The 23,054-nt window shown below is 44.9% G+C and overlaps 1 protein-coding gene across 1 annotated transcript in view; it reads left to right on the top strand.

The window, feature by feature from the left end:
- Positions 1-23,054, top strand: part of XRCC5 (X-ray repair cross complementing 5) — a 1,556,689-nt gene that overhangs the window by 1,348,679 nt on the left and 184,956 nt on the right. The window contains exons 18-19 of the mRNA XM_069616805.1: positions 13,397-13,493; positions 14,610-14,677. Coding sequence (XP_069472906.1) covers positions 13,397-13,493; positions 14,610-14,677 — 165 coding nt within the window. The remainder of the gene's footprint in view (positions 1-13,396; positions 13,494-14,609; positions 14,678-23,054) is intronic.

A 23,054-nucleotide genomic window follows, 5' to 3' on the forward strand; every position in this document is an offset into this window, starting at 1 on the left:
ATCCGGAAGCCCTACCTACTACCCCCCAAGGGGTCAGAAACGCAGCAAAGGTAGAGGCAGAGGCCCCAATCCCAGAGGAGCCTCAGCCTCGGGTCAGAAATGACCACCAGGTCCAGGTCCCCTCCCATGCCTCCCCGGTCGGGGGGCAATTAACATCTTTCCTCAAGGCATGGGAGGGGATAACTTCAGACCAGTGGGTCTTAAAGACGGTCGCCCACAGTTATTGCGTAGAATTCGCCCAACCTCCACAGTTCAGACCGCCGCGATCACAACGCCTTTCACCGGACCATCTGCAGATCTTCATCCAAGAGGTGGAAGCTCTGCTGTAAAAGGACGCTATAGAAGCCGTCCCGATTCTTCAGGTAAACAAGGGTATCTATTCAGTGTACTTCCTTGTACCCAAAAAGGATCTCACCATGCGTCCTGTTCTAGACCTGCGCCCAACGAACAAGTTCATAAAGCCCCAGAAGTTTTGTATGGTAACACTACAGGAGGTGATCCCATTGCTGAAACGGGGGGACTTCATGGCAACATTGGATATGAAAGATGCATACTTTCATATTTCAAAGTTGCCAGCGCACAGAAAATACCTAAGGTTCATGATTCAGGACAAACACTACCAGTTCAAAGTACTCCCCTTCGGCATCGCCTCAGCGCCAAGGGTGTTCACCAAAGTCCTGGCAGTGGCAGCAGCACACCTACGCAGACTATCAGTCCCAGTTTACCAACGAAAAGAAATCCAGCTTAGTCCCCAGCCAAGTAAAACAATTTCGAGGGGATTGGGTCCTCCGACGTATTTCATATCTGACCGCTGTGGTGATTACTGTCATAGATATGGAATACGTCCTCGGACCATCCCATCGAAAGAACGTTACCAGGTAAGAGAGTAACTTGTTCTTCTGGGAGCGCTAATTCGGACGGAAGACGGCCTTGTCTTCCCCTCCAGCGAGAGGGTTTGGAGCATGCTCTCTCAGGTTCCTCAATATGTAGCCAGTCGCAAAGCCATGTGTTTCCTAGGGATGATGGTGTCATGCATATACTTGGTTCCCCATGTGCGGCTGTGCATGCGTCCCATGCAAGAGTGGCTCAACAGCCAGTGGTGCCAGGCCAGCGGACAATGGGAAGATTTGTTAGTTGTCTCGCCAGCCCTCGTTCTCTCTCTGCAGTGGTGGTCAAGAGAAAACCTCTTGAAGGGGAAGACCTTCACCACCCCTGCATTGGAAGCCACTCTTACGACAGACACATCTCTCACGGGGTGGGGGGCTCACCTGCTACAGAAGACAGCACACGGAGTGTGATCCCCTCAGGTAGCCTCCAATCCTATACATTTACTGGAGCTACTAGCAGTGTTCAAAGCATTGAAAGCCTTTTAGGGGCAACTGCAAGGGAAGACAGTGCTGATCCTAACCGACAGCACTACAGCAATGTATTACCTGAACAAACAGGGGGGCACTCACTCTCCAGGGCTATCCAAGCTGTCCCAGAACATTTGGATATGGGCTCTCAAACACAAGATGTTTTTGTTGTCCCAACATGTTCCAGGGGAACTCAATCTTCTGGCAGACTTACTCAGCAGAGATTTTCCTCTGCCAGAAGAATACAAATGGCGGCTGCACGAAGACATTGTGTCCAACGTCTTTGCAGAATGGGGTTTCCCAGAGATTGACCTGTTCGCTACTCAGGAGAACGCCCAATGCCAAGACTACGCCTCCAGGTATCCCCAGAAACGATCCAAGGGGAACGGTCTCTGGATAACATGGTCGGGGAAATTTGTCTACGCTCCCCCCCCCCCCCCCCCGACTCCCTTTCTCAACAAGATAGTGCACAAGATGCACCAGGAACCAGTTACCATGATACTGGTGGCCCCCATGTGGGCCCGCCAACCCTGGTTCGCTCACCTGATGGAGATGTCCCTCTCCCCACCAGTCAAACTGCCCTGCCCGTACAACATGTTGTCTCAGGACAGAGAAGAGACCCTCCACCCATGTCCACAAACTCTGAACTTAGCAACCTGGCTCCTGAGATCAGAGTTTAGACACCTGCAACTCCCTCAGAGATGCATGGACATAGTCAGGGAAGCGAGAAAGCCTAATACACGTTATTGCTAATTGCTATGCCAGCAAATGAAAACGGTTTGTCATCTGGTGCAATTCCAAGGGCGTCAATCCCATCGATTGCTCACCCTCACACATTGTGTTGTATCTAACCCATCTGTTGGACACTGGGTTAGTCTTCAATTCCCTAAAGGTTCATCTGGCTGCACTGTCAGCCTACACCACATCACAGCAAAAGGTATTGTGGTGGAAAATACCAGTAATTAAAGCCTTTATGGAAGGGGTTAAGAGGATTTATCCTCCCATCTCTCATCCAGCCCCTGGGTGGGATCTGAATGTGGTTTTGACCAGGCTCATGGGAGCTCACTTTGAGCCTATGCTTAAAGCAAGTCTGAAAGATCTGACTTTTAAGACAGCCTTCCTAGTGGCTATCACTTCTATCAGAAGGGTTAGCGAACTACAGGCTCTGTTTTAGACCCCTTTGTTACAGTCCACAAAGATAAGGTAGTTCTGCGCACACACCCCAGATTTGCGCCGAAATTTATTTCAAAGTTCCATGTGAACCAGTCAATCGAACTACCCACGTTCTTCCAGAAACCTACTAACATGGCCGAAAGAAGCCTTCACACACTAAACTTGCGCAGGGCAGTCATGTTTTACATGGAAAGAACTAAACCACTGAGGAAGACTAAACAATTCTTTGTTTCAGTGGCAGCTGGTAGAGAAGGGGATCCTGTCTCTAAATCAGCAATCTCAAGGTGGATTGTCAAATGCATCACACTATGTTACACTCTTGCAAAGAGAGAACTGCCCTTCAAGCCTAGAGCACACTCTGTTCAAGGCACTGGGGCATCCATAGCATTCATTGCAAATGTTCCCCTCGAGTCCATTTGCAAAGCGGCAACCTGGAGTTCTGTACACACCTTTACAAAACACTATTGCCTAGACACTCATTCTAGGTCTGATTCTCAGGTGGGACAAGCAGTACTAGGACATCTTTTCTCTACTTTTCCTTCTCACAACCCACCTCCAACTCTGGGTACTGCTCGCTAGTCTATGCACAGCATGTGATTCTAAGCAGATTAACAAGCATCAGAAGACATGCATTACTTACCGTAAAAGCATTTCTGATGATTGTATCGGCTTAGATTCACATGCGCCCTACCTGCCTCCCCGCTCGGGGTACCAGGAACATAGACGTCTTACTACTTTCTCTCTTTATGTACTCACTCACTATAGCCTTGGGCTACCTCATGGCAGAAAAAATACAATCGGAGGGACCTGGGCGTGTGAGGGATTTTGGGTACTACACATGTCACGATAGGGATAGTGTTACAGACACGCCTATGCCGACGTCCCCTTTCGGTCCCCGAAAGACAAGATGCAATACTCTGCGGTTACCACTGGATGTCGGACCATATGCACAGCATGTGAATCTAAGCAGATACAATCATCAGAAAGGCTTTTACGATAAGTAATGCATGTCTTACATTGTGGCCTATGAAACCATGCAACGGTCAGTAGCCATGTTACTGTAATATAAGCTTACCATACTGGCAAAAAGCACACCACACAACAGAGAAAAATAGAAACATGTTTCACTGTTCCAGCAGCCAAAATGGGTCTGCTTTTCTTTAGGCTGCATATGACATGACTCCAAAGTATGTTGGGGAGGAGGACAAGAATGTGCCTGTAAGTTGTTGAACGGGGGTATTCCCTGTGGTGTACTAGACACAAACCAAAGTTGGTTTCTTTCAAAGAAATGTGTTTGTACCATTGAAATAGCAATAATGGTATGATGAAGGCATGTTTGCATGGCAAATCATTTATCTCACAAAAACCCTTGGACAGTATTTCATTGTCATTAAAGGTGAAGTTCGTCAGAAATTGTATTGGCCCAATTGACCAGACATTTATTTGAGAGCATACATCGATTGTGCTTAAAAAAATAATTTGAGTGCAACTTACCTGAGTTTTTCTCACTTTAACACATGCGAAAACGATGGGTCGGGCACCGCTATCTTGTGCTAATCTTATCTGTTGTCCCATTGCCCCAAGTTCAAGTGCCCTTGCGCCCCTAATTCAGATCACCCGCCCCTAATGCTGACATCACTAGACGCTCACAATGAGCTCCACCTATTTTAATTATGTTAGCGGGCAGCATAGCCAAACGTACCCTGTCATCACCAACGTCATAACGTTGTCTAACGCAGAAACAGGAACATAAACACACACATCCACAACAGACGCAAGAAGTTTGTTTCTTTTCACAAAAAGATTTTTAAATGTTCATTTTGAAGAAAACCGCAATATTCGGGAGTGCAAAAAGTACTTTTAATTTTGATATAACGCTGAAAAGTGGTCATTAAGTCCATGAAAACATGGATAACCTTTTCCAATAGAGGTTATAACTAGCGAACATTGCATGTTTCTCTTTTTTTGTTTAACTGTGAACAGTGATCTTATAATGCTGATTCCATTCACCAATTAATCTGTCGTTGCATTACTCACTGAAAGTTATGACTTTCCATCACTGATTACTGAGGAGAAATTAGTGGTTTAAATTTCAAATTCAACACTTACACATCCGCACGTTTTCAGAACCTATACGCTGCCATGTTGCTCCTCATTACTGCAACTGCAAAAGGACAGATTGGTGGCTGTCGTTCGTCCCAGATAATGGTTTGTCGCATATGCGTTGTGGATCATTATTGTCCAATTATGGTTGAAGAAGTCGTCGACTGGTAAACTGTACCCATGACGGGCGTACATCTGTGTAATATAACTATGTAAAATCGAGATTCCAGCACGTCTCAAATGAGTGAAGTTTTGAAAGGCTTACTGGCTTCTTCCAGCAATCATATTGATTTCTGCAGTGATGCAGGTGTACCTGATTGTCTTCCACATGTGCACCTCCACAGTAAGATGTAAATGTGCAAAGACCACAGGCGCATGTTCATAGTGCACATTGGCAAGACATAGTCCTTCACTTGTTATTTCAATGTTGGCAAATGATGTGGCAACTAAACCTTTGGTCTACTGCAATCTGCAGCCACTTATCACGATTCCTACTTTCCAGCGAGGTTGGACTTCATTTGTTTATTTATTGGTTATTTGTAAAGCGCCTATACAAAAAATGGGGGTTCAAGGTCCCACAAGACAAAACTCTGGGATGGGGAGGCAGGGAAGAAAAAAAACAATACTAGGCCTTGTGTCATTCGGATAGTGCAAGAGCAGAAAGAAGTAGTGCAGGGGACTGGGGGGAGGTTTAGGTCGCGCAGAAGAGAAAATGCTAGGGTGGGAGGGAGGTGCAGGGCAAGAGGAGGGCATACAAGTGCAGGGTGGAGCAAGAGGGGAAGAAGAGGGCCAATGGGGCTTGGCAAGTGCTAAGGGGAAGCCAGGTGGTAAAGTGCCTGGGGAAGCAGGGAGTGAGGACCACATGCGAAACGCGAGGACTGGGATGGACCAGGCTCGGTAAGGATGCACACCCCTCCAGCCTTGTCAGGGGAAAGGGGCCTGGAAGGGCAAGTGTAGATTGTGATGGTAAAGGGAACAGGGTGCTGGGGTATACTGGGCAAGGAGGGCCTGGTGCCCTGTGGAACTCAGAAAGGACCAGGCAGCCAGTCAAGGCGACAGAGGGCGGCATTAACAGGGCGTGGGGGAGAATGAAGAAGAGAAACGTTGGGTCTTAACTTTTCACGAACTTAAGGAAATCGGACAGAAGCCTGAGAGGGGCAGGGAGGCCATTACAGATGAAAGAGATCTACCCCACACTCTCTGCTTGAAATAGCGTCTGATCTGCAGAGAATTGCAGCTAGATGACTGATTGTCTCTAAGAGGGAGTTATTTAGGGAAAGAGTTGGATGTAATGGGGTGCCTGGCCCCAGAAAGCGTTGTGGATGATGCAGAGGGTCCTGAAATTGATCCTCGCAGCTACCGAGAGCCACTGGAGATATTTTGGGGCTTTAGGGATGCGGTCCCTGGGCTTGAGGCCAAGGATAAGTCTTGCAGTCCTATTCTGGATTAGTTGAAGGGGGCGAAGGGAGGAATTAGGTAGATTGAGGAAGAGGCTGTTGCAGTAGTCCAGTTTGGAGAGGCCCAGAGCTCTGGAGAGATTGAGTTTCTGTAGGTCTGGTGCTCCAATTTTCTGCTTGGATTTTTCAACTATTGTGAGTTCTTTACAAACAGGGCTCGAAATTAGGATTGGATGATCAGGAATTACAAGCAGTGCCGGGGTATCCAGCAGTAACTGGTCACCGGGAGCTACCACTAGTGAAAAGGGAACTAGTTTATAGTGTTACATTAGTTGGCCTGGGGAGCTAAAAGAAGCTCCTGGTAACTTTTGGTTTTAAGCTCAACAGTCTTCTACATTTGATTTGATTTAAGTCACATACTTGAGATAATCAGACTGACATTTATTGTTGTAATATAAATCAGTTATATTGATTGTAATAAATACAAAAATCAAAGAAAAATTGAAATGTTAAGGCCAATCTAGTGACATTACTTCACAAACGGTAATTAATTAAAAATACGTTATTTAACAATTACATCTGAAGTGACATACTATTCCATTTATTGTACAATGAAAACAGTCTCCAAACACAGTGCAAAAGCTTGAAACTGGCTTTGTTATACATTCTGAAGAGAGCCACACATCATTTGAATCTTGAAGTCAACCATTCAACAAGTTCAAGTTTGGGAGGTCAGAGTTGCAATATTCCATGGCATACACTGGGCCCTGGAAGCAAAATCTGGATGTATTACATGCATTTGCATGGCCAGCACATTCAATGTCAGATCTTTCACAAATTCCAACTCCATCTGCTGGATGATTGGCTTTGCCACCCACTGTTTGCTTCTGTTGGTAAACTCCTTGTTGTAATGAGGCCTCCCAAACATTCCTGTCATATCTGCTTGTTCCCTTCTTGTTTCAGTCTTGTTCTGGCCTCCATACCATCTATGCAACCTGTTAGGCCCGTCCTTTGGGCACATATTACGGAACACATTCAAATCTCCAGTGTGGCAGAACTGAGAGTCACCCCATGTCTCTTGAAAGCGTATTGTCATACACAATCTTCTCAATTGCTGTGTGAGGAGCGGAGCCTGGAACCAACCACCTTTTCTTATGCTCCTGCTCCTTGCTTAATGGTCCATGTGCACATTCGTGGACATTTTCATTTTCTTTCCAAGAGTGTATGTTTGTACAGTCATGCATCAATGAATGCCATTTTTCAAGCAGAATATCTACAAATCCATCACAAGTTTTTGAGCTCCACCAAAGATGTTGCTGATTGACTGTGACCAATTTAAAATGTTTTCTGTTGCCTTTTTTCCCAGCAGCTGTAAACTTTTTCAAAATTGATTTTGTGACTTTTTCAAAATTGATTTTGTGACGTGCTATACATCATATTGATGCTTTGTCTGGTAACTGCTCTTGCATGGCCTTGGCTATTGAAACACGCCTGTCAGTGGCTATCAGATCTATTTGCATTCCTCTGGATTGCAGAAGTTAAATGGATTTAATGAAACCATATTTTTCCATGGCAACAGAAGATACACATTCAGATACTTGCACAAAGACTGAACCCACTATTTTTTGCGTTTCTATGTCTTGGAAGTGGTAAGTGCAGTATTTAGCAGAACAACCTTGACTGTCACACTGTACATCACCAGCAAGCCAGAGCCTGTTTCCAATGAGAGCATTGTACATTGACATCTGTTTGAGTGTCAGTGCCTGGCTAATAGCAGGGAACAAGAAATCCTTCTGATATTTGTAGTGCTGGGATTTTGAAAGGAACTAGAGTCCCACAAAGTTAGAAACATGTGAAATTGTACTGCACGTTGATCCACTAAACAACAAAGCAGATAAACAAAGTAAGCTTCTAGCAGGCACTTTTCCAAGGATGGGTTGAGCAGACCATGAAAATGAGTTATGGTGGTGTACACAGCTACCCTTGATCTTCAGGTTGGTGCCTTTGACTACACAAGTAAACTTCACTGGTGGCTCTCCACAAATCCTCCTATGCAATGTATGATCACATTTAATAATTTCCATAATCTCGGTCAGGAAGCAGTCGAATACAATGTATTTTGGTTCCTTTAATAGCCAGTCGTCCAGAAGTATAGTGGTTTGTGATTCATGGTTGTGGATAAGTCCTCAATACTAGGAAGAGTAAAAGTCCACATCACAAGTTAATCGGTAGCGAAGATGCTTCCTTATTTCTGTCTGTGATATTTCCGATTTGACCACATGCTTTGGGGAAACAAGGAACATTGTCTGTTTTTTAAATAACATTTTATTTAGAGGGTGTGGATTGTGTGAGGGGTTCTGCAAGCAATTCTGAAATATCTTCTGTGTTGTCAGTTTCTTCTGGGTGACGTTGTCTGCTAGAACAATGATCCAGGTTTACTTTCCATGGGTCACTGCTGACATTCAATTCATATTCCAGCCACTGGACATTTGCATTACGACACTGAATCTTGCGAGGACCATGCTGAGCCTCAAAATGTAGCTGCTCCCACGTGACAGCGGTTTGGCAAGCAACATCATTAGTTTGTGTAGTTTTCTGAGTCTTTATGCTCCTCTTCTTCCTAGGCCTCTATTCGAAGAGAAAAAAAAACATGTTTAATTTATAGCACACATACAGAATATATGAATTGCAACATGAAAATGTAATATCAATTAAATAGGATACTCTTTACTTTATTTTCTTAAAAACCTTTCTGATATGTACCCTTGTTTTACGAATTTTCTTTGAAACAGTCAAATTGGATTTGCCGACCATCAAGCTGAAAATCTTTTGGAACCTTGAAATGTGCTCTTTCTGTTAAAGAATCATATATAAATATATAACAAAAATGACACTATGGAAACCATTAAAACATATGAAATATTACATCACAGTTAAACTGGATAACTGATATTTTGCAATATCTTATGTATATCTCTTGTCCGTGTCTCTTCAAATTCAACCTCTTCAGTAGTACATTCCTTTTACATAACAATTTCAAAGAACATTGATTAAATTGTTAAACAATGTAATGTTAAAATCTTAGATCTCACAAAGTACATCTTGCAGCTAAAAGTTCAAAAACATACACCGTTCATATAGAGAAAGGGTCCATGTTAGTCAGTGACAAGTACATTTTTCTGAAGGTTTATTTTCATTGTTGCATGTGTTTCTGCGACAAATACATCTAGGTTGTTGATCTAATATTTTGCCTTTTGCTTACAATATTGCAAATTATCAAACAAATAAGTTATCTTACATGTAAAAGATATTGTTAATCAATAACTGTTAGTGTAAATCAATACATTATCACTTGTCATACCTCATCCTCCAGACCGTTTGCAGTAGAAGAGTAGTACTTTGTTGAAGTTCCAGGCTTTGTTGAAGTTCCAGGCTCTGCCTGTTACACAGTAATTGTAATAATAAAGATGTAACGTCAACAACAAATAATTACATGTTTACATGTAATTACATAATTACTTGTTTACATAATTACATGATGGTCGTTATTGACAAGGAAGCCTACAAGCCAGTTTGTATCAAAAGCTAATATTATACATAATAATAATAAATATGGTTTAGATTGAACTTGAACAAATATATATTTTGTATAGTCGCATCTGAAGGAATATTCTAAAATAATTACTTGAGAAGGTGAGTGAGGTTGCTGTTGACCCTGGAATAGTGGTCGATGTAGCAGCACAATCCTTTAATCAATGTATATATATATGCATACCATTGTTCAATACAAAACGGACATTAGTATTATGATTTAGACCACAACAAAAACAATTTTAAAAAGTTTGTGTGCAAGTTGCTTGGCCTCACCATTAAGATGTTGGACGTGTCTATGATTTCCTCCATGGTGTAACGGTCTGTAATTCCATTAGTGTGGTCTACTTAAAGACAGACATGGTAATTTTAAAAAATGATCTATTTTTTAAGGCTGCAATGTCAGTGTGTGTTTGGAAAGGCTCCCATTACACTGATCTATTTGAGTATCTCTAAAGTAAGAATACACAAAGTAATCTAAAGTTCAAAATGTACAAACCACAGTACATCGTGTCACGAAGGAAACTTGGATAGTAACATTTCAATGTAAATATTTCCCAAAAACAGAAAACTGTTCATTATGTTACCTGTTCACAGACTATTTGAATATATTGAGTGGTCGGTCATTTGTAAGACATATTATACAGGCACATTTAGAAAATGGTAAAATACATTTAAAAAATCAGCGTCCACTACTCGCCTGGGTCAGCTTATGCTGAAATTCAGTTGGAATTGCATTGAGAAGTAATTTGCGAGGGAGTCTGTGGGTTACGCTTTTTAGCGTACTGTGGTTGTTCGTGCATATCTTCTGAGAAGTGCATGCTGCAGACACAGAATCTATTTCCCCTTATGTCATCTAAGACATCCTTGGCTCTGCTTTCAATTTCAGACACTGGAAATCCGCAGCTCAAGAGCCATTTTCGAATTAAATTTAAATCCTTTGGAAGTACATGGAGGACTGTACTCTGACTTTAGGCATGGCTGTTATTAGTGAAACCCAAAACGATACAAGAAGGCATTGTTGGATTGCCCCTCTGATCAGTTAAATAAATATAAATAAATACTACTTTAAAAAAAAAAGTATCACAGTGAGTAAATAAAACATATTCTTTTGATAATAAAAAAATAATGTACTAAAAAATGGCACCTAACGCAGACATGCATTGAAAACATGCACTACAAAAAATTACATTTGGAAACAATACTCTGTAATGTTATGTGCTAATTACAGAGATACAAATGCATAGGATGGTTGATAATGGTGTAGACTTTTTGAATAAAATAAAATGAGAAAAGGCTGTACATTGAGTATAAAGCAATAGAAAGTGGCCTAGCAGAGAACGTTGACACCTCACAAAACAATTGTAAAAGTTGACTAACCGTTACGTAGGAGAACAGATGAGCCTACTCACAAAGCAACGTAAAAAGTGGAGAGCTGGCGATAACCATTTTCGATCGCTCAGATGTTTTCTTGTTAACTCCCACAGTGTTCATAAAGGATTACAGAAGTGGGTGTGTATGCGAATGTCTGACGTGTTCGTTCAGACCCACCATGCCACTATGACAATGTTTGACCTCCTAAGGCCTGCCCCCTTGCGATCATATGCACACAGGTGCGAACTGTCATTGATAGCGGAGGAAGATGGACGTGGATGAGATGAGCGCAATAGGCCCGGAACACAGTCAAAGGGTACAGACATATGTTGATTGCAGGGACTGGTCTTCAAAGGGGAGTCTGGAGACACCGGATCTGGGGTGGCCATGTGGATAAGGGTCCCCAATGCGAAAGAATCCTTTTTGGTGTACATGGTATTCGGCACGTTGAGCGGCCCCATCCTCCCAGCCCATTTGTGAGCGCACACCCACTGGTGCTAACAGCCATTAATACGTGAAGGGGAATGGATGTGGATAAGGGGTGCACGATAGGCCAGTAAACTTGTTAAAGCACACCAATTTTTGACAATACTCTTAGATGTTTGGATGTGTTGTGGACTTACAAAAAATGTCTAACAACTGTTCAGATTAACACATTTTTTTTGTATTTATTTAGTTTGGTAAAGTGGATGGCAATGACACTACAAATTATACTGCTGCAGTCGAGGTACTGTCTGTATAAATCCACTGTATTGTCCGTGGTCACGGTGGAATTCATCACTAATGGCTCGAACCACACAGGCAGGAAATCCCTGTCCTCCATCAATCCACCATGTAAAGGCACGCTATGCCACAAGTCTGTACCACAAGTCTAAGAGATACAGAAATAGTTTACTTGAATGAACCCAATAATTGCATTTGTTTTGTTTGCACTACCTTGTAAAGTGTAAGGCATTATTATGCTTTAAAAAGTACCTTTTCGTGCAAAGTACTGACAGCACTTGTGATTTCAAGTAGGGGTCAATTAGAAATGTGAACACACATTCCAGCAAAAACACTATTTACAGAACAATTATTTCATCCGTGATCCATCAACGTTCTATTGATGTAGCGGAACAACATAGTAAGTTAGCCATCTCGGTCCCCAAACACACAGCATATATAGAGTGAACATACTCGTTACTTGGATTACGAGGGTGAACTGTAGCTCAAAGTTCGTGCATAAGGGACCATAATCATTCACAACACATATCTTGGAAGGCTGGTGGCCCTGAAGTCCTGCAGCTAGGCAACACCTACTGGTGGTGTGTCTTCTTGGGAAATCTAGGCCAAGCAGCCACAGTTTCTCTGCAACAGCAATTCTCCACCAGAGTAGGCATAAGCTCACAACGATGGCAGATGCACCAGGCGGAAACATGTTCCAATCGACTGGGTTCAGGCTCCAGTGATTGATCCTCATGACTTTCATCTGATTCCACATCCTCTCGACTTCTTTCTCTTTCAAGGATTTCCTCTTCTGAATATTCGGGCTCGTAAAATTAGGGCTGAATTGTTACCATAGTTCCTGAATAGTAAAGAAAAACAGAATCAACAGTGAGGTAAATGGAAAAGAGGTTTCCCATTAACATTGAATTGAATGTTAAAGAAAGACCAGCGCAGAAGCAGCCATGTTACAAAAACACGTTGTGAAAAGCCAGATTAATAGGCTGAAAAATTAAAAGTTTGCAAGAACAGATGTTTAAATATGGTTTATTAGAGACATTTGTCCATAATATAAGAAATGAAAAGCGACTACTGAGTTAATTCATCTTAGGCAATATAAGTACCGGTTCTCGGTGTGTCGTACTTGGCAGATAGCTGAACAGAGCAGAAACAAGTCAAAATGAAATAAACTGACACGAGGGAAAAAGTGTGTGATCAGATTTACTCTTGTCGAGGAACGAGGCATCTTGGCATTTCCATGGAGACACGTCAGTAGATTGTGCACAGAGGATGTTGACATGAGATGTGCATTGGCTTTGTGAAATGGGGTGTGAACGTCTAGTGATGTCAACGTTAGGGGTGGGTGATCTGAATTAGTGCCGTAAGGGCACTTGAATTTAGGGCTATGGATCAACAGATAAGATTAGCACAAGATGGCGGTACCCGACCCGTCGTTTTTGCATGTGTAAAGTGAGAAAAACACAGGTAAATTGCATTGGAAATCGTTTTAAGAACCATTGATGTATGATCTAAAATGCATGATCTAAAATACATACCTGATCAATTGGACCAATAACATTTCTGATCGAACTACCCCTTTAACAAATGTATGCATAGTGTCGCACTGTGTATGAGCTGTTTAAACAGTCCTGTAATATATAAGCTATAATATCATGGTCTTGCATTTCCTCATCTTCTCAGCTATCGAAGGCCGAGCAGTTCAACACTTTTCTGCACTCACTCAAGGACAAGGTGGAAGAGAGGACACTAGCTGACTTCTGGGACATTCTTGTACAAGGTATATACTGTACTTCTATTGGATCTTTTAAACTCTTCTGCTATTTCACAGCAACCCTTTAGTAATGGTTTCCATCAGAAAGTAAGGGTATACACATCTACACTGAGGAAACACAAATCACATTTTACGATTCGAAAGGACGAGAGATGTATAATGTTGCGTTTAAAACAGGGAATGGAATGTTGCAACAGTAGACTTCTACCAGCCATGAGCACCCAGCTAGGGCTTAAACTCATGGTAAAATCCAACATTTCCATGGTTGATGCTGTGGCCGGTACCACCCTTCCCAAGTAATTGGAAATCCACCACTCTCTCCCCATCCCTACCACCTCCATACACTTGCCCCATTCCCCAAATGCCTCTTCCTCAATCCTATCACCCTCACTTAGTCCACCGGACACCGTTCTAATGCCTGCCTCTGCACTGTTTCTTACTCCGCCTCCCACATTATAAAAATGGAAGAAGGCCTCTGCCTATAATTCAGCTTTCGTTTATATGACCGACTCCACTGCACCCCGCATGTGCACAGTGGGTCTGTTGTTTTAAAGAAAATAATATACTGTTAGTATCTTGGGGTGCTAATATCACTAACACCTTCAGTGGCAGGCTGGCTGGATCGGCCAGCAATGGCTCTGGGGCATTGAAAACAAGCGCATCAGGCCACTACCGGCTGATCCAGCCCGTCACTGCTTGTGTTTTTGCTTAATTATTGCCCCTGTTGCTTGCATTTTCTTCAATTGAACCTCCAACATTCTTTTGTTATAATGTTATTATGATAATCAATTGGCTTCAGAAAGAAAGGTTGGTTGAGTCAGCCCTGTGGAAAATGCCACTGTATACCTTCACATTGAACATAGATATTGGTAGGGAGCACTTAATGCCGTAATCTCATAGCGACCAACGTAGTGCAGCTTTAAACACAACTTTATTACTCAAGGATGAACCGCTCTAAACCTTGTTGAACAGCTAGCCCACCCTGTGCATGCGTTACATCGTTTCGGAATGACATGTTGTGAAGTCTTGAGGCACCAAGACAGCACAAGAATTATTTTATTATGATGCTTTCAGGTAAGCTTGAAGTCTAAACACTCACAATATGTTGGGTTTTGTTTCTAGATGCCATTTCATTAATCACCAAAATGGAATCAAAAGGAAGCACTGTGACTCCTGAGGAGGCCAAGAAGGTATTTCACCTCACTCGTCTTTGGGTTTTCACCTAAAACAGTTTTAGGGGGATGTGTGATGATGTAACCTTGGTTCCTGCTGCTGCCAGCATAATAGTAATACGAAATATGGCAACCAATCATCTACTGAAAATGTGAAAAGCATTTCTTTTAATACAAAATGATATAGCAACCAGTTAGTGTAGTTCAGCTCTCTGTGCTATGGTAACAGTCCCTCCACTGCTTGATCTTACTTTTCCAGGTAGGAGCGGGGAGAATCCTGGCTGCAGAGTCTACCACTTAGTTTCTGTCATGGCCAAGTGATCGACTGACAACCTGAAGCCAAAAATAGTTTAATGGTTTTTTAAATATGTAAAAAAAGGAGTCAGGGAATTAGGTTTTACTCCTACGTCCGGTCCCATTTGCTCCATACTTTTGGGACATTCCGTCCATCAGGACGGGACTGGAGCACTTTTTAAAATTACTTTTTTGTCCTTCTTTTATTTTTACGCAGGACCACCATACGTGACTGTAGCCCCACCTTCCTGAGCTCCACCCGGTGCATCGCCCTTCAGTCCTTTTCTCTGCACGGTCGGGGTTGGACGCATTTGGATCTTACGGAATTGTTTTTTTGTTCCCTTGTCCTTCATTCCTGTTCCGGTTCCACAGTCTTCTTTTTTCGGTCTATGCAGGAGCATCTGGGATTTGTGTCCTATTCTTCGTGCAAATGTCATTTCGCTAGGGCGGATCCCCACTCTCTCTGTCTCGGGTGCTTCGGCCCGGAACACCGGTGGGACTCTTGCTTCTACTGCTACACCCTCTCCGTACATGCACTCCAGCATCGGCATGTCAGGTGTGAGGTCTTCCAGCAAATTCCTCCTCCGCATTTACAGCAGTTCATTGAAGAAAAAAGGAAGCGTCTGGTAAGTTCCTTCCTTTGTCAGGGAATCCTGGCCAGGGGACTCCTTCCTGGGTCTTCTGGTTCTGGGAGGTGCCCAAGTGGCTCTGGTACCAGGGCTCTCCCTGAGGTGTCCCAAAAGGGATTTAACCTGGACTCAGAGTTTCCCTGTAAAGGGGCTGTGACAACCGTATCTTCATCCGAGGTTCCTCATCTGGGGGCTACAGTTAATGCCAGTGGGGTAGTCCCCAAGGTTTCCTAATCTAGAACTAAGTGCACCAAGACTCACCTTGAGGTTTCCAATAATGCAACTAAAAGCACATGGGTTACCCCTGAGAATCCCCGACTAGGGGCTATATGTAAAACCAGCTGCATGGAGGGGCCCCCCTCTGAGGGCTCTGGCTGCGGGGGGTGCGGGGTGGCACCCTAAGCCTTCCCACACACAATCCTGTGGTCGAACTGATCCTGCTGAGGGGGCAAAGAATGTGGTCAAACACCTTAAGTCTTCAAGTACCGGCTCTGCCGAGGTTCCCTCACTGAGGGCTAATTCTTCAGCATACTCTAAAGGGTTGCAAAAGCCTCGATCTGCTAGCACGGGCTCTGCCGAGGTTCCCTGTCACAAGGCTGAAATGGAGCAGAAGTCCACTTATAACCCTGGGGTGACAACGGCATCACTGACACCTGTGACACAGTTCACTTCGGGCCGTAACAAAATGGTGGTCCAACCACCTCGGTCTGCAGCAGTCATTTTGACTACCTGTCTCAAACCAACGTTCTCAACAGCTGGTACAGAGGGGCCCGTTTTTGGGGCTGAGCAGCCTTTTCCACGTAATGTGGACAATAGGAATCTGTTGTGCCCTCTGATGAATTGGTGTACTTGTTTTCTGTTGCCATTCAGTCTCACTCCCTCCTACGTCCGCGCCTTTGGTTTACATGGATCCAGCTGGTGGAGGGCCGTCCTGGCAACCATCCTCTTTGCAATCCTGGGGGTATGCCCCTTCAGAGCGGTCTCTACCCTCTCCTGTGCCTAGGCCTTCTTCTGAGGATGCGTTTTTTGGCAAGTTCTAGACGCTTATGCAATATGACCCGATGAAAGCATACTTTAAGGATCTAGTCAGAGAAATGTATCCTAAGCCTCCCGAACTGCAACCTGCTCCAGCTACTCCTTTGCAGGTTCCGGTAGTGCCATCTCATCTACCTCTTCCAGGGGGTCCCCTCCTCCACTACCACCGCTGCCTCCAATTTCACCTATGCTTGACTCCCGTTGCACAGTCAGGTCTGCCCACGGGGTCTGAGGTGCCACGTGCTGCGCATCAGGATTCTGTTCCCACCGCACTGGATGAAGATCAAGTGGACCAGGATAGCGACGCCCCGCTCTGTCAGAGCCTTTCATGATCGAGTAGTGGATATGATGGCGTTGCTAGATATTCCAATACCCGAGCCTCCGGTTCCACAAGAAGGTGTACTTTCTGGAGCCTTTACTCTGTCGACACACAGGCCTTTTTCCTTCAAAGGAATGTCCTGGCCAAAGCCTGCAAGGTCTGGGAAAAACCTAATTCCGGGCAGCACGTGAACAGAAAAATTGACGCTCGCTACAAGCTACATGCGTCATAAAATATACCCGTGACTGCATGTCCAATCCTCTCATTGACGGTGGTGGCAACAGCTACGCGCCAGTCTTAAGTCGTCCGCTACATCCTCCACTGCAGCGTTCCTATTCCTTTCCAAGGAGGACAAGCTTCTTGATGCCATTTGGGAAAAAAGTATTTTCCAATCTTCAGCTGCGACAGGCTAATACATCCTGGTGGCTGTTAATCTCAAGCTGTGGAAGGAGCTTACCGAGTTCCTGGAATGTATTCCTTCTGACAGGCTCGAAGATGTTAAGAGCTGCTTATCCAATGCCAAAGTTCTGGCTCAAGGCCTGCTGGAGGCTGCGGCCCATCATGTCGACACTTCCGCTCTGGGCCTTATGGTTGGAGTAGACATCTCCCGCCAAGCGAGGCTGCATGCTACAAAGTTCTCAAAGGAGGTCCAGGACAAAATACTTGATCTTCCCTTCGAAGGTTATGAACTATTCCACTCCTCTACTGATGAGGAACTTACCAAAATGAAGGCTAGCACGCAAACGGCGAAATCTTTGTCGGTCCTTGCCAAAACCCCAGCTAAAGCAGCTTATACTCAGAGGTCGGGCTCTCAAACGAGGTTCTTCTCTGGTTTGAGGGTTCCAGGAACGCTGTGCGGCTATGTGCGCCGGGCAGAAGCTCCTACTGGTGGGCCTCGTTGCAAGCAGCAAAGGCAAGGTGGCCAGTTTTTCTCTCGTTCAACAGCCTCCTCTTCAGCAACTGGTGGTCTCACTGCCGACAAACCGGTGGGAGGATGAATATCATCTCATCTGTAGGCGTGGCAGACCATCACAGAAGACAGACGGGTTTTGTCAGTCAGCCGGGTGGATTTCCGCTTGCCCCTCCCTCCTACCCCACCCTCTCACCATCCTCTTCAGCAGATTGGGTCACCCTCCCTCAGAGCCGAGGTACAGAACGTTCTACACCTCAGAGCAGTGGAGCCTGTTCCCTTGCATCAGCAAGGAGAGGGCTGTTACTCAAGTCTGTTTACAGTGCCCAAACCCAACTAGGCTGGCCTGCGCACTATCCTCGACCTCTCTAATTTCAATCTCTTTCTACCCCAAGAGAATTTCAAGATGATTACGCCGAGCCAGATAAAGTCCTCTCTCTGGAAAGGGCGATTGGCTCAGTGTGGTAGACCTTCAGGACGCCTACATGCATATCCTGATTTGGAGCCTGCATCATAAATATCTGCGGTTCTCCGTGGGAATGGAACACTTCCAGTATCGAGTGCTACCGTTTGGTCTCAGCTCGGCATTGCATGTCTTTACGAAGATGATGGCGGTCTTTGCAGCATTCCTCACTCTGCAGGGAGTTCATGTATATCCATATTTGGACGATTGGCTCCTGCGCAGTCCTTGCCCAAAAGCTGCAACGGCCAATCTTCAGTCACTCCTCCAGCTCCTGTTCCATCTCGGGCTGCCGGTGAACTGGCAGAAATCATCTATGATGGTTGCTCAAGACCTGATCTTTCTAGGTTTCCGTTGGTATACTGTCAATACCAGAGTGTTCCTGATGGAGGACAGGATTGCGGGCCTGTCAACCACGTGCCAGCTTTTCATGAAGTCCTCCCACATGTCGGCCTGGTGGTTCCAGAGACTCCCGGTCCTTATGGCCTCTTGCGTGTTAGCTCTACTCTTGCACGACTGAAAATGAGGCACACTCAGCTTGCTTTTCGGAGCTGCTGTTCGCAGGCTACGTATCTGGACTCCAAGATGATTCCAGTTCCATCCTCCATAACAGCAGATCTTCAATGGTGGTCTTCTGTCAGCAACCTTTTGGTGGGAACCTCCTTCCAGGAGCCATGCCCACAAGTAACAGTTACTACAGACTTCTCCCTTCTAGGGCGGGGGCAACGCTGCATCACCTTTAGGTTTATGATTTGTGGACGCACCAGGACTGATGGTCCCATATCAATTCCCTCGAGCTTCTGGCAGTTTTTCTGGCGCTCAAGGCTTTTCAGCCTTCTATCATAAACAGTGTGGTTTGAATTTGCACTGAAAATTCCGTAGCGATGTTCTACATCAACAAGCAGGGGGGAATCAGGTCTCCTCCTCTGGTGGATCTAGCTATCCTCATTTGGGATTGGGCGATCCAGCACAATGTCTGGCTTCAGGCAGTGAACATTCTGGGTTGCATCAATGTTGCGGCAGACTCCCTCAGCTGCCAATCTGCAGCGATTTACGAGTGGGAGATGAACACTGATGTGCTCATCAAGATCTTCCAGCAATGCGGTGCTCCTACAGTGGACCTCTTTGCAACCTCAACAAACAGGAAACTTCCTCTTTATGCTTCCAGGGACTGTCCAGAGTGTCTTCCTTGGGGGACGCTCTTGAGAAACTTTGGGACAACATGAAAGCTTATGCCTTCCCTCATTTGCTGCTGATTCATCGGTCGCTCTGTAAACTCAGGAGTGCTTCCAACTGCACTCTCCTCTTCATAGCTCCTTTGTGGCCAACTAGGATCTGGTTTTCGGAGCTACAGCACCTGTCGGTGTCCAACCCGATCAGGTTGCTGCAGATTCCCGACCACCTTCACCAGAACAATCACCAGTTGCGGCACCCCCACATTACTTCAGCTTGGCGGCCTGGTACCCGAGTTCCGGTGCTTAGTGCAGTTTAACCATTCAGAGGATAACATGTGCATAATACAAGCAGCACGTAAGCCTTCTACGAGAGCTCAGTACAGGAGCAAATGGCTTTGTTTTTTGTCATTGGTGTCTAGCTAAACAGCTCGATCCTCGACAAGCTTCTATTGACTGTGTCTTATCTTTTATATCTGACCTTGCAGCCTCTGGCATCCATGTCATATCATGCAGGACATACCTATCCACCATTGTGGCCTATATGTCTACAGACAGTGGCTCTTTTTCACTAGCAAACCCAGTCATCAAGAGAAATGTTGCAGTTCTTCGTCATGATTTTTCACCGGTTAGGCCTCCTCACCCAACATGGGATCTGAATGTGGTCCTCACCGCCTTGTGCCATAAGCCATTTGAACCTATGTCCTCTATCGAGCTCAAGTACCTTTCTTGGAAAGTGACCTTTTTTATTGCGGTAAAATATGCAAGAAGAATAAGTGAGTTTCAAGCTCCATGTCGAACATCCGTTCCTCACATTCCAGAAGGACTTTGCACTCATCCTTCTTTCCGTCCCAAAATTATTTCACTTAGACCTGTCAATATCCTTACCAGTTTTCTTTCCAAACCCAGTCTCCGATGCTGAGAGGGGTTTACACAACCTAGACGTAAGACGAGCTCTGAAGTTTTACCTCGACAGAATAAGTGAACTTGGAAGGTCTTCACAACTCTTTGTTATGTTCGGTGACCCAAATGGTAAACCTGCTTCAAAAATGTCCATCTCTCGTTGGATAGCTTCATGTATCTCCGAGGCCTACAACATTCAAGGCCTTCAGCCCCCAAAGGGCATCCATGCACATTTGGTCCGCGGCAATGGCAGCTGCTGTTGCCTTCCAGAAATGTGTCCGTGGGAGTCCATTGCAAAAGCTGCTATGTGGGCTTCTCCTTTGGCTTTTTGCAGACATTGTCTTGACCTGAGCTCTCAGGCTGATGCCCAGTTCTGCTAAGCAGTCCTTAGGAATTTGTTCCAATAAGGGAAATTTCAATCCTCCTTTTTTTCTTTGGTTAGCGCTTGGGAATCTCCCAAAGGTAAGGGGGAAAGGGGACTGGATATAGAATTATGACAAAGTTACTCACCGTAGTGACTACCTTACTCCTAGTTCATAGTCCCCTTTGCTCCATACGCCCGCCCGCCGTCCCCTCTAATAAGTATCCTCTATTTTGCTAAATGGTCCTTGACCCGGCGATAGAAAAGGACTGAAGGGCAATGCACAGGGCGGAGCTCAGGAAGGCGGGGCTACGGTCACGTGCAGTGGCCCCGCGTAAAAATAAAAGAAGGACCAAAAAGTTATTGATGCTTACAAAGTGCTCTGGTCCCGTCCCGATGGGCGGAATGTCCCAAAAGTATGGAGGAAAACGGACTATGGACTAGTAGTAAGGTAGTCAATACTGTTAGTAACTTTGTCAAACTGAGCCCACAAAGTGGGGTTCTAAGAGGGGTACAACTTAACTTTTCTTAGGTCTGTGGTCCTTCCATCTCGTCCTACAACAGTCCACCTACTTGGTGGAAAACCATCTTTTACAATCATTTTCTTGGTTTTTCTTAGGGAAGGCATTTTTATCATGTCAAGATGTAACTTTGGATCTTGCTGACTGGACAGTTACTTGACACCTTTACCCCCAGGTGCCTTGAGCTACTGCACTGGTATCAGGTGGCAGACTATTTTGCAATTGTTGTACCCCACAGTTGTCAGGTTTAACCTCTTGCCCTACCTTGTGTCCGTGAACAGTGCTTTGTTCTGCGGGTGAATCGCCCAAGCCCTCAAGAGTGTCAAGGTCTTTTCACCTTTGCCTTAATTTGACAGGGATCGGGGGACTTCCCCTCTGTTCTTTCCGAGCCTACTTTCTCCAACTCCCTTCCCTGATTTTCCTATTTCCTTTCTCCCTCCACTTGTTTCTCTGCTCATTTGGTTCTCTTTCTTCCTTCTTGCCACCTCGCCATGCACTCTTTCACTCTTCATCTTTTTTGCTTTTACCTTGTTTCCTACTGCCTCCTCTGTTCGCCTTCCATTATCTGCTTTGGTTGCTCCCTTTTCCTCCTCATCTGAACACTCCTTTTCTCTCTTCTGCGATGAATCCGGTTGAGTCATCACTGATCTCCCTGTGTTAACCTCTTCCCATGTGACCAGCGGACGACAGCCGCTACCTATCCTGACCCTCGGGGTGGCTATATTCGGGAGGATCACATGGTAGTAGACAGCCTCTAGGGAGATATTGCTCCATCAGGTGAGACATGGTATCCCCCATTTTCCTTTGAAAATAACCTCTGTTTGTCTGAAACCATCATGGCTCATTGTAATGTATCTATTCCTTTTTCTATGAAGAACAGGGAAACCCTTTTCAACAAGCCTATGAACCACCCTTCCAACTATGGTCGACCATGCCAATCTGATGAAATCACGTTTTTCAATTCCACTTATCAATCAGAACTGACTTGCCATCAAAACCTTTTTAAAGTGTTTACTAACTCATATTCCATATGTCTATTGTCAACAATGGACTTCCGTTCCCAGAATCCTTGAAATACTTGGAAGAAGAAGAGAGATTGAGCAATGTGTAGCAAGAGACTGCCAGCTCAGTTAGTGCTCCAGTGTTTCCTGGGACACAGCTATGCCTGGAAAATCTAAGCAGTACAAATCGAGAATCAATGACTGCTGCTGTGGTGACTTTCGAGAGAGAGCTGCGTCTTTCTGCACTGAGCGGAGAACTAGAGGCCGGAAACGGGATGGTGGAGCCAAGCGGCTCACTGACCGAGAAGAAAGAAGCTGCTGAGCCAAGAGACGCTGCAGGAATTCCTGGAGCCGGTGAGGGACTCCTGGCCCTTCGCAGACAAAGGAAAGCAGCGTTTCACTTACCAGAGCCAAAAGCAAAGGATGCGTGTCAAGTAGAAACCGCAAGGAGGAGGCCTTCAGGAATCCTTCCTCTGCAGACCACGAGAGACTTCACCAACACCAAGGAAAACCGGTGAGTGCACCCAGAAGAAGCGGGGACACCGGGCCGTATTGGCGAGCACACCCAGTGCGAACATTTGGGACCACATAACTGAGAAAGAGATCAAGAATGGACATATTGAAAAAAAGAAGCCTAAATCACAAACATTCCCTCTTCTAATGTGTGAATGTACACAATGAAAATACTTAAGCAGCAGACATAGAATAACATAGCAGAAGGATACATTATTCAGTGTCATATATAGGCAGCTTTGGTAGCGGGCAAAGACCCTGAATGAACAGAAGCCCT

This window comes from Ambystoma mexicanum, chromosome 9, assembly GCF_040938575.1.
Source record: "Ambystoma mexicanum isolate Mex_15411 chromosome 9, UKY_AmexF1_1, whole genome shotgun sequence".
In the NCBI taxonomy this organism is placed as follows: domain Eukaryota; kingdom Metazoa; phylum Chordata; class Amphibia; order Caudata; family Ambystomatidae; genus Ambystoma; species Ambystoma mexicanum.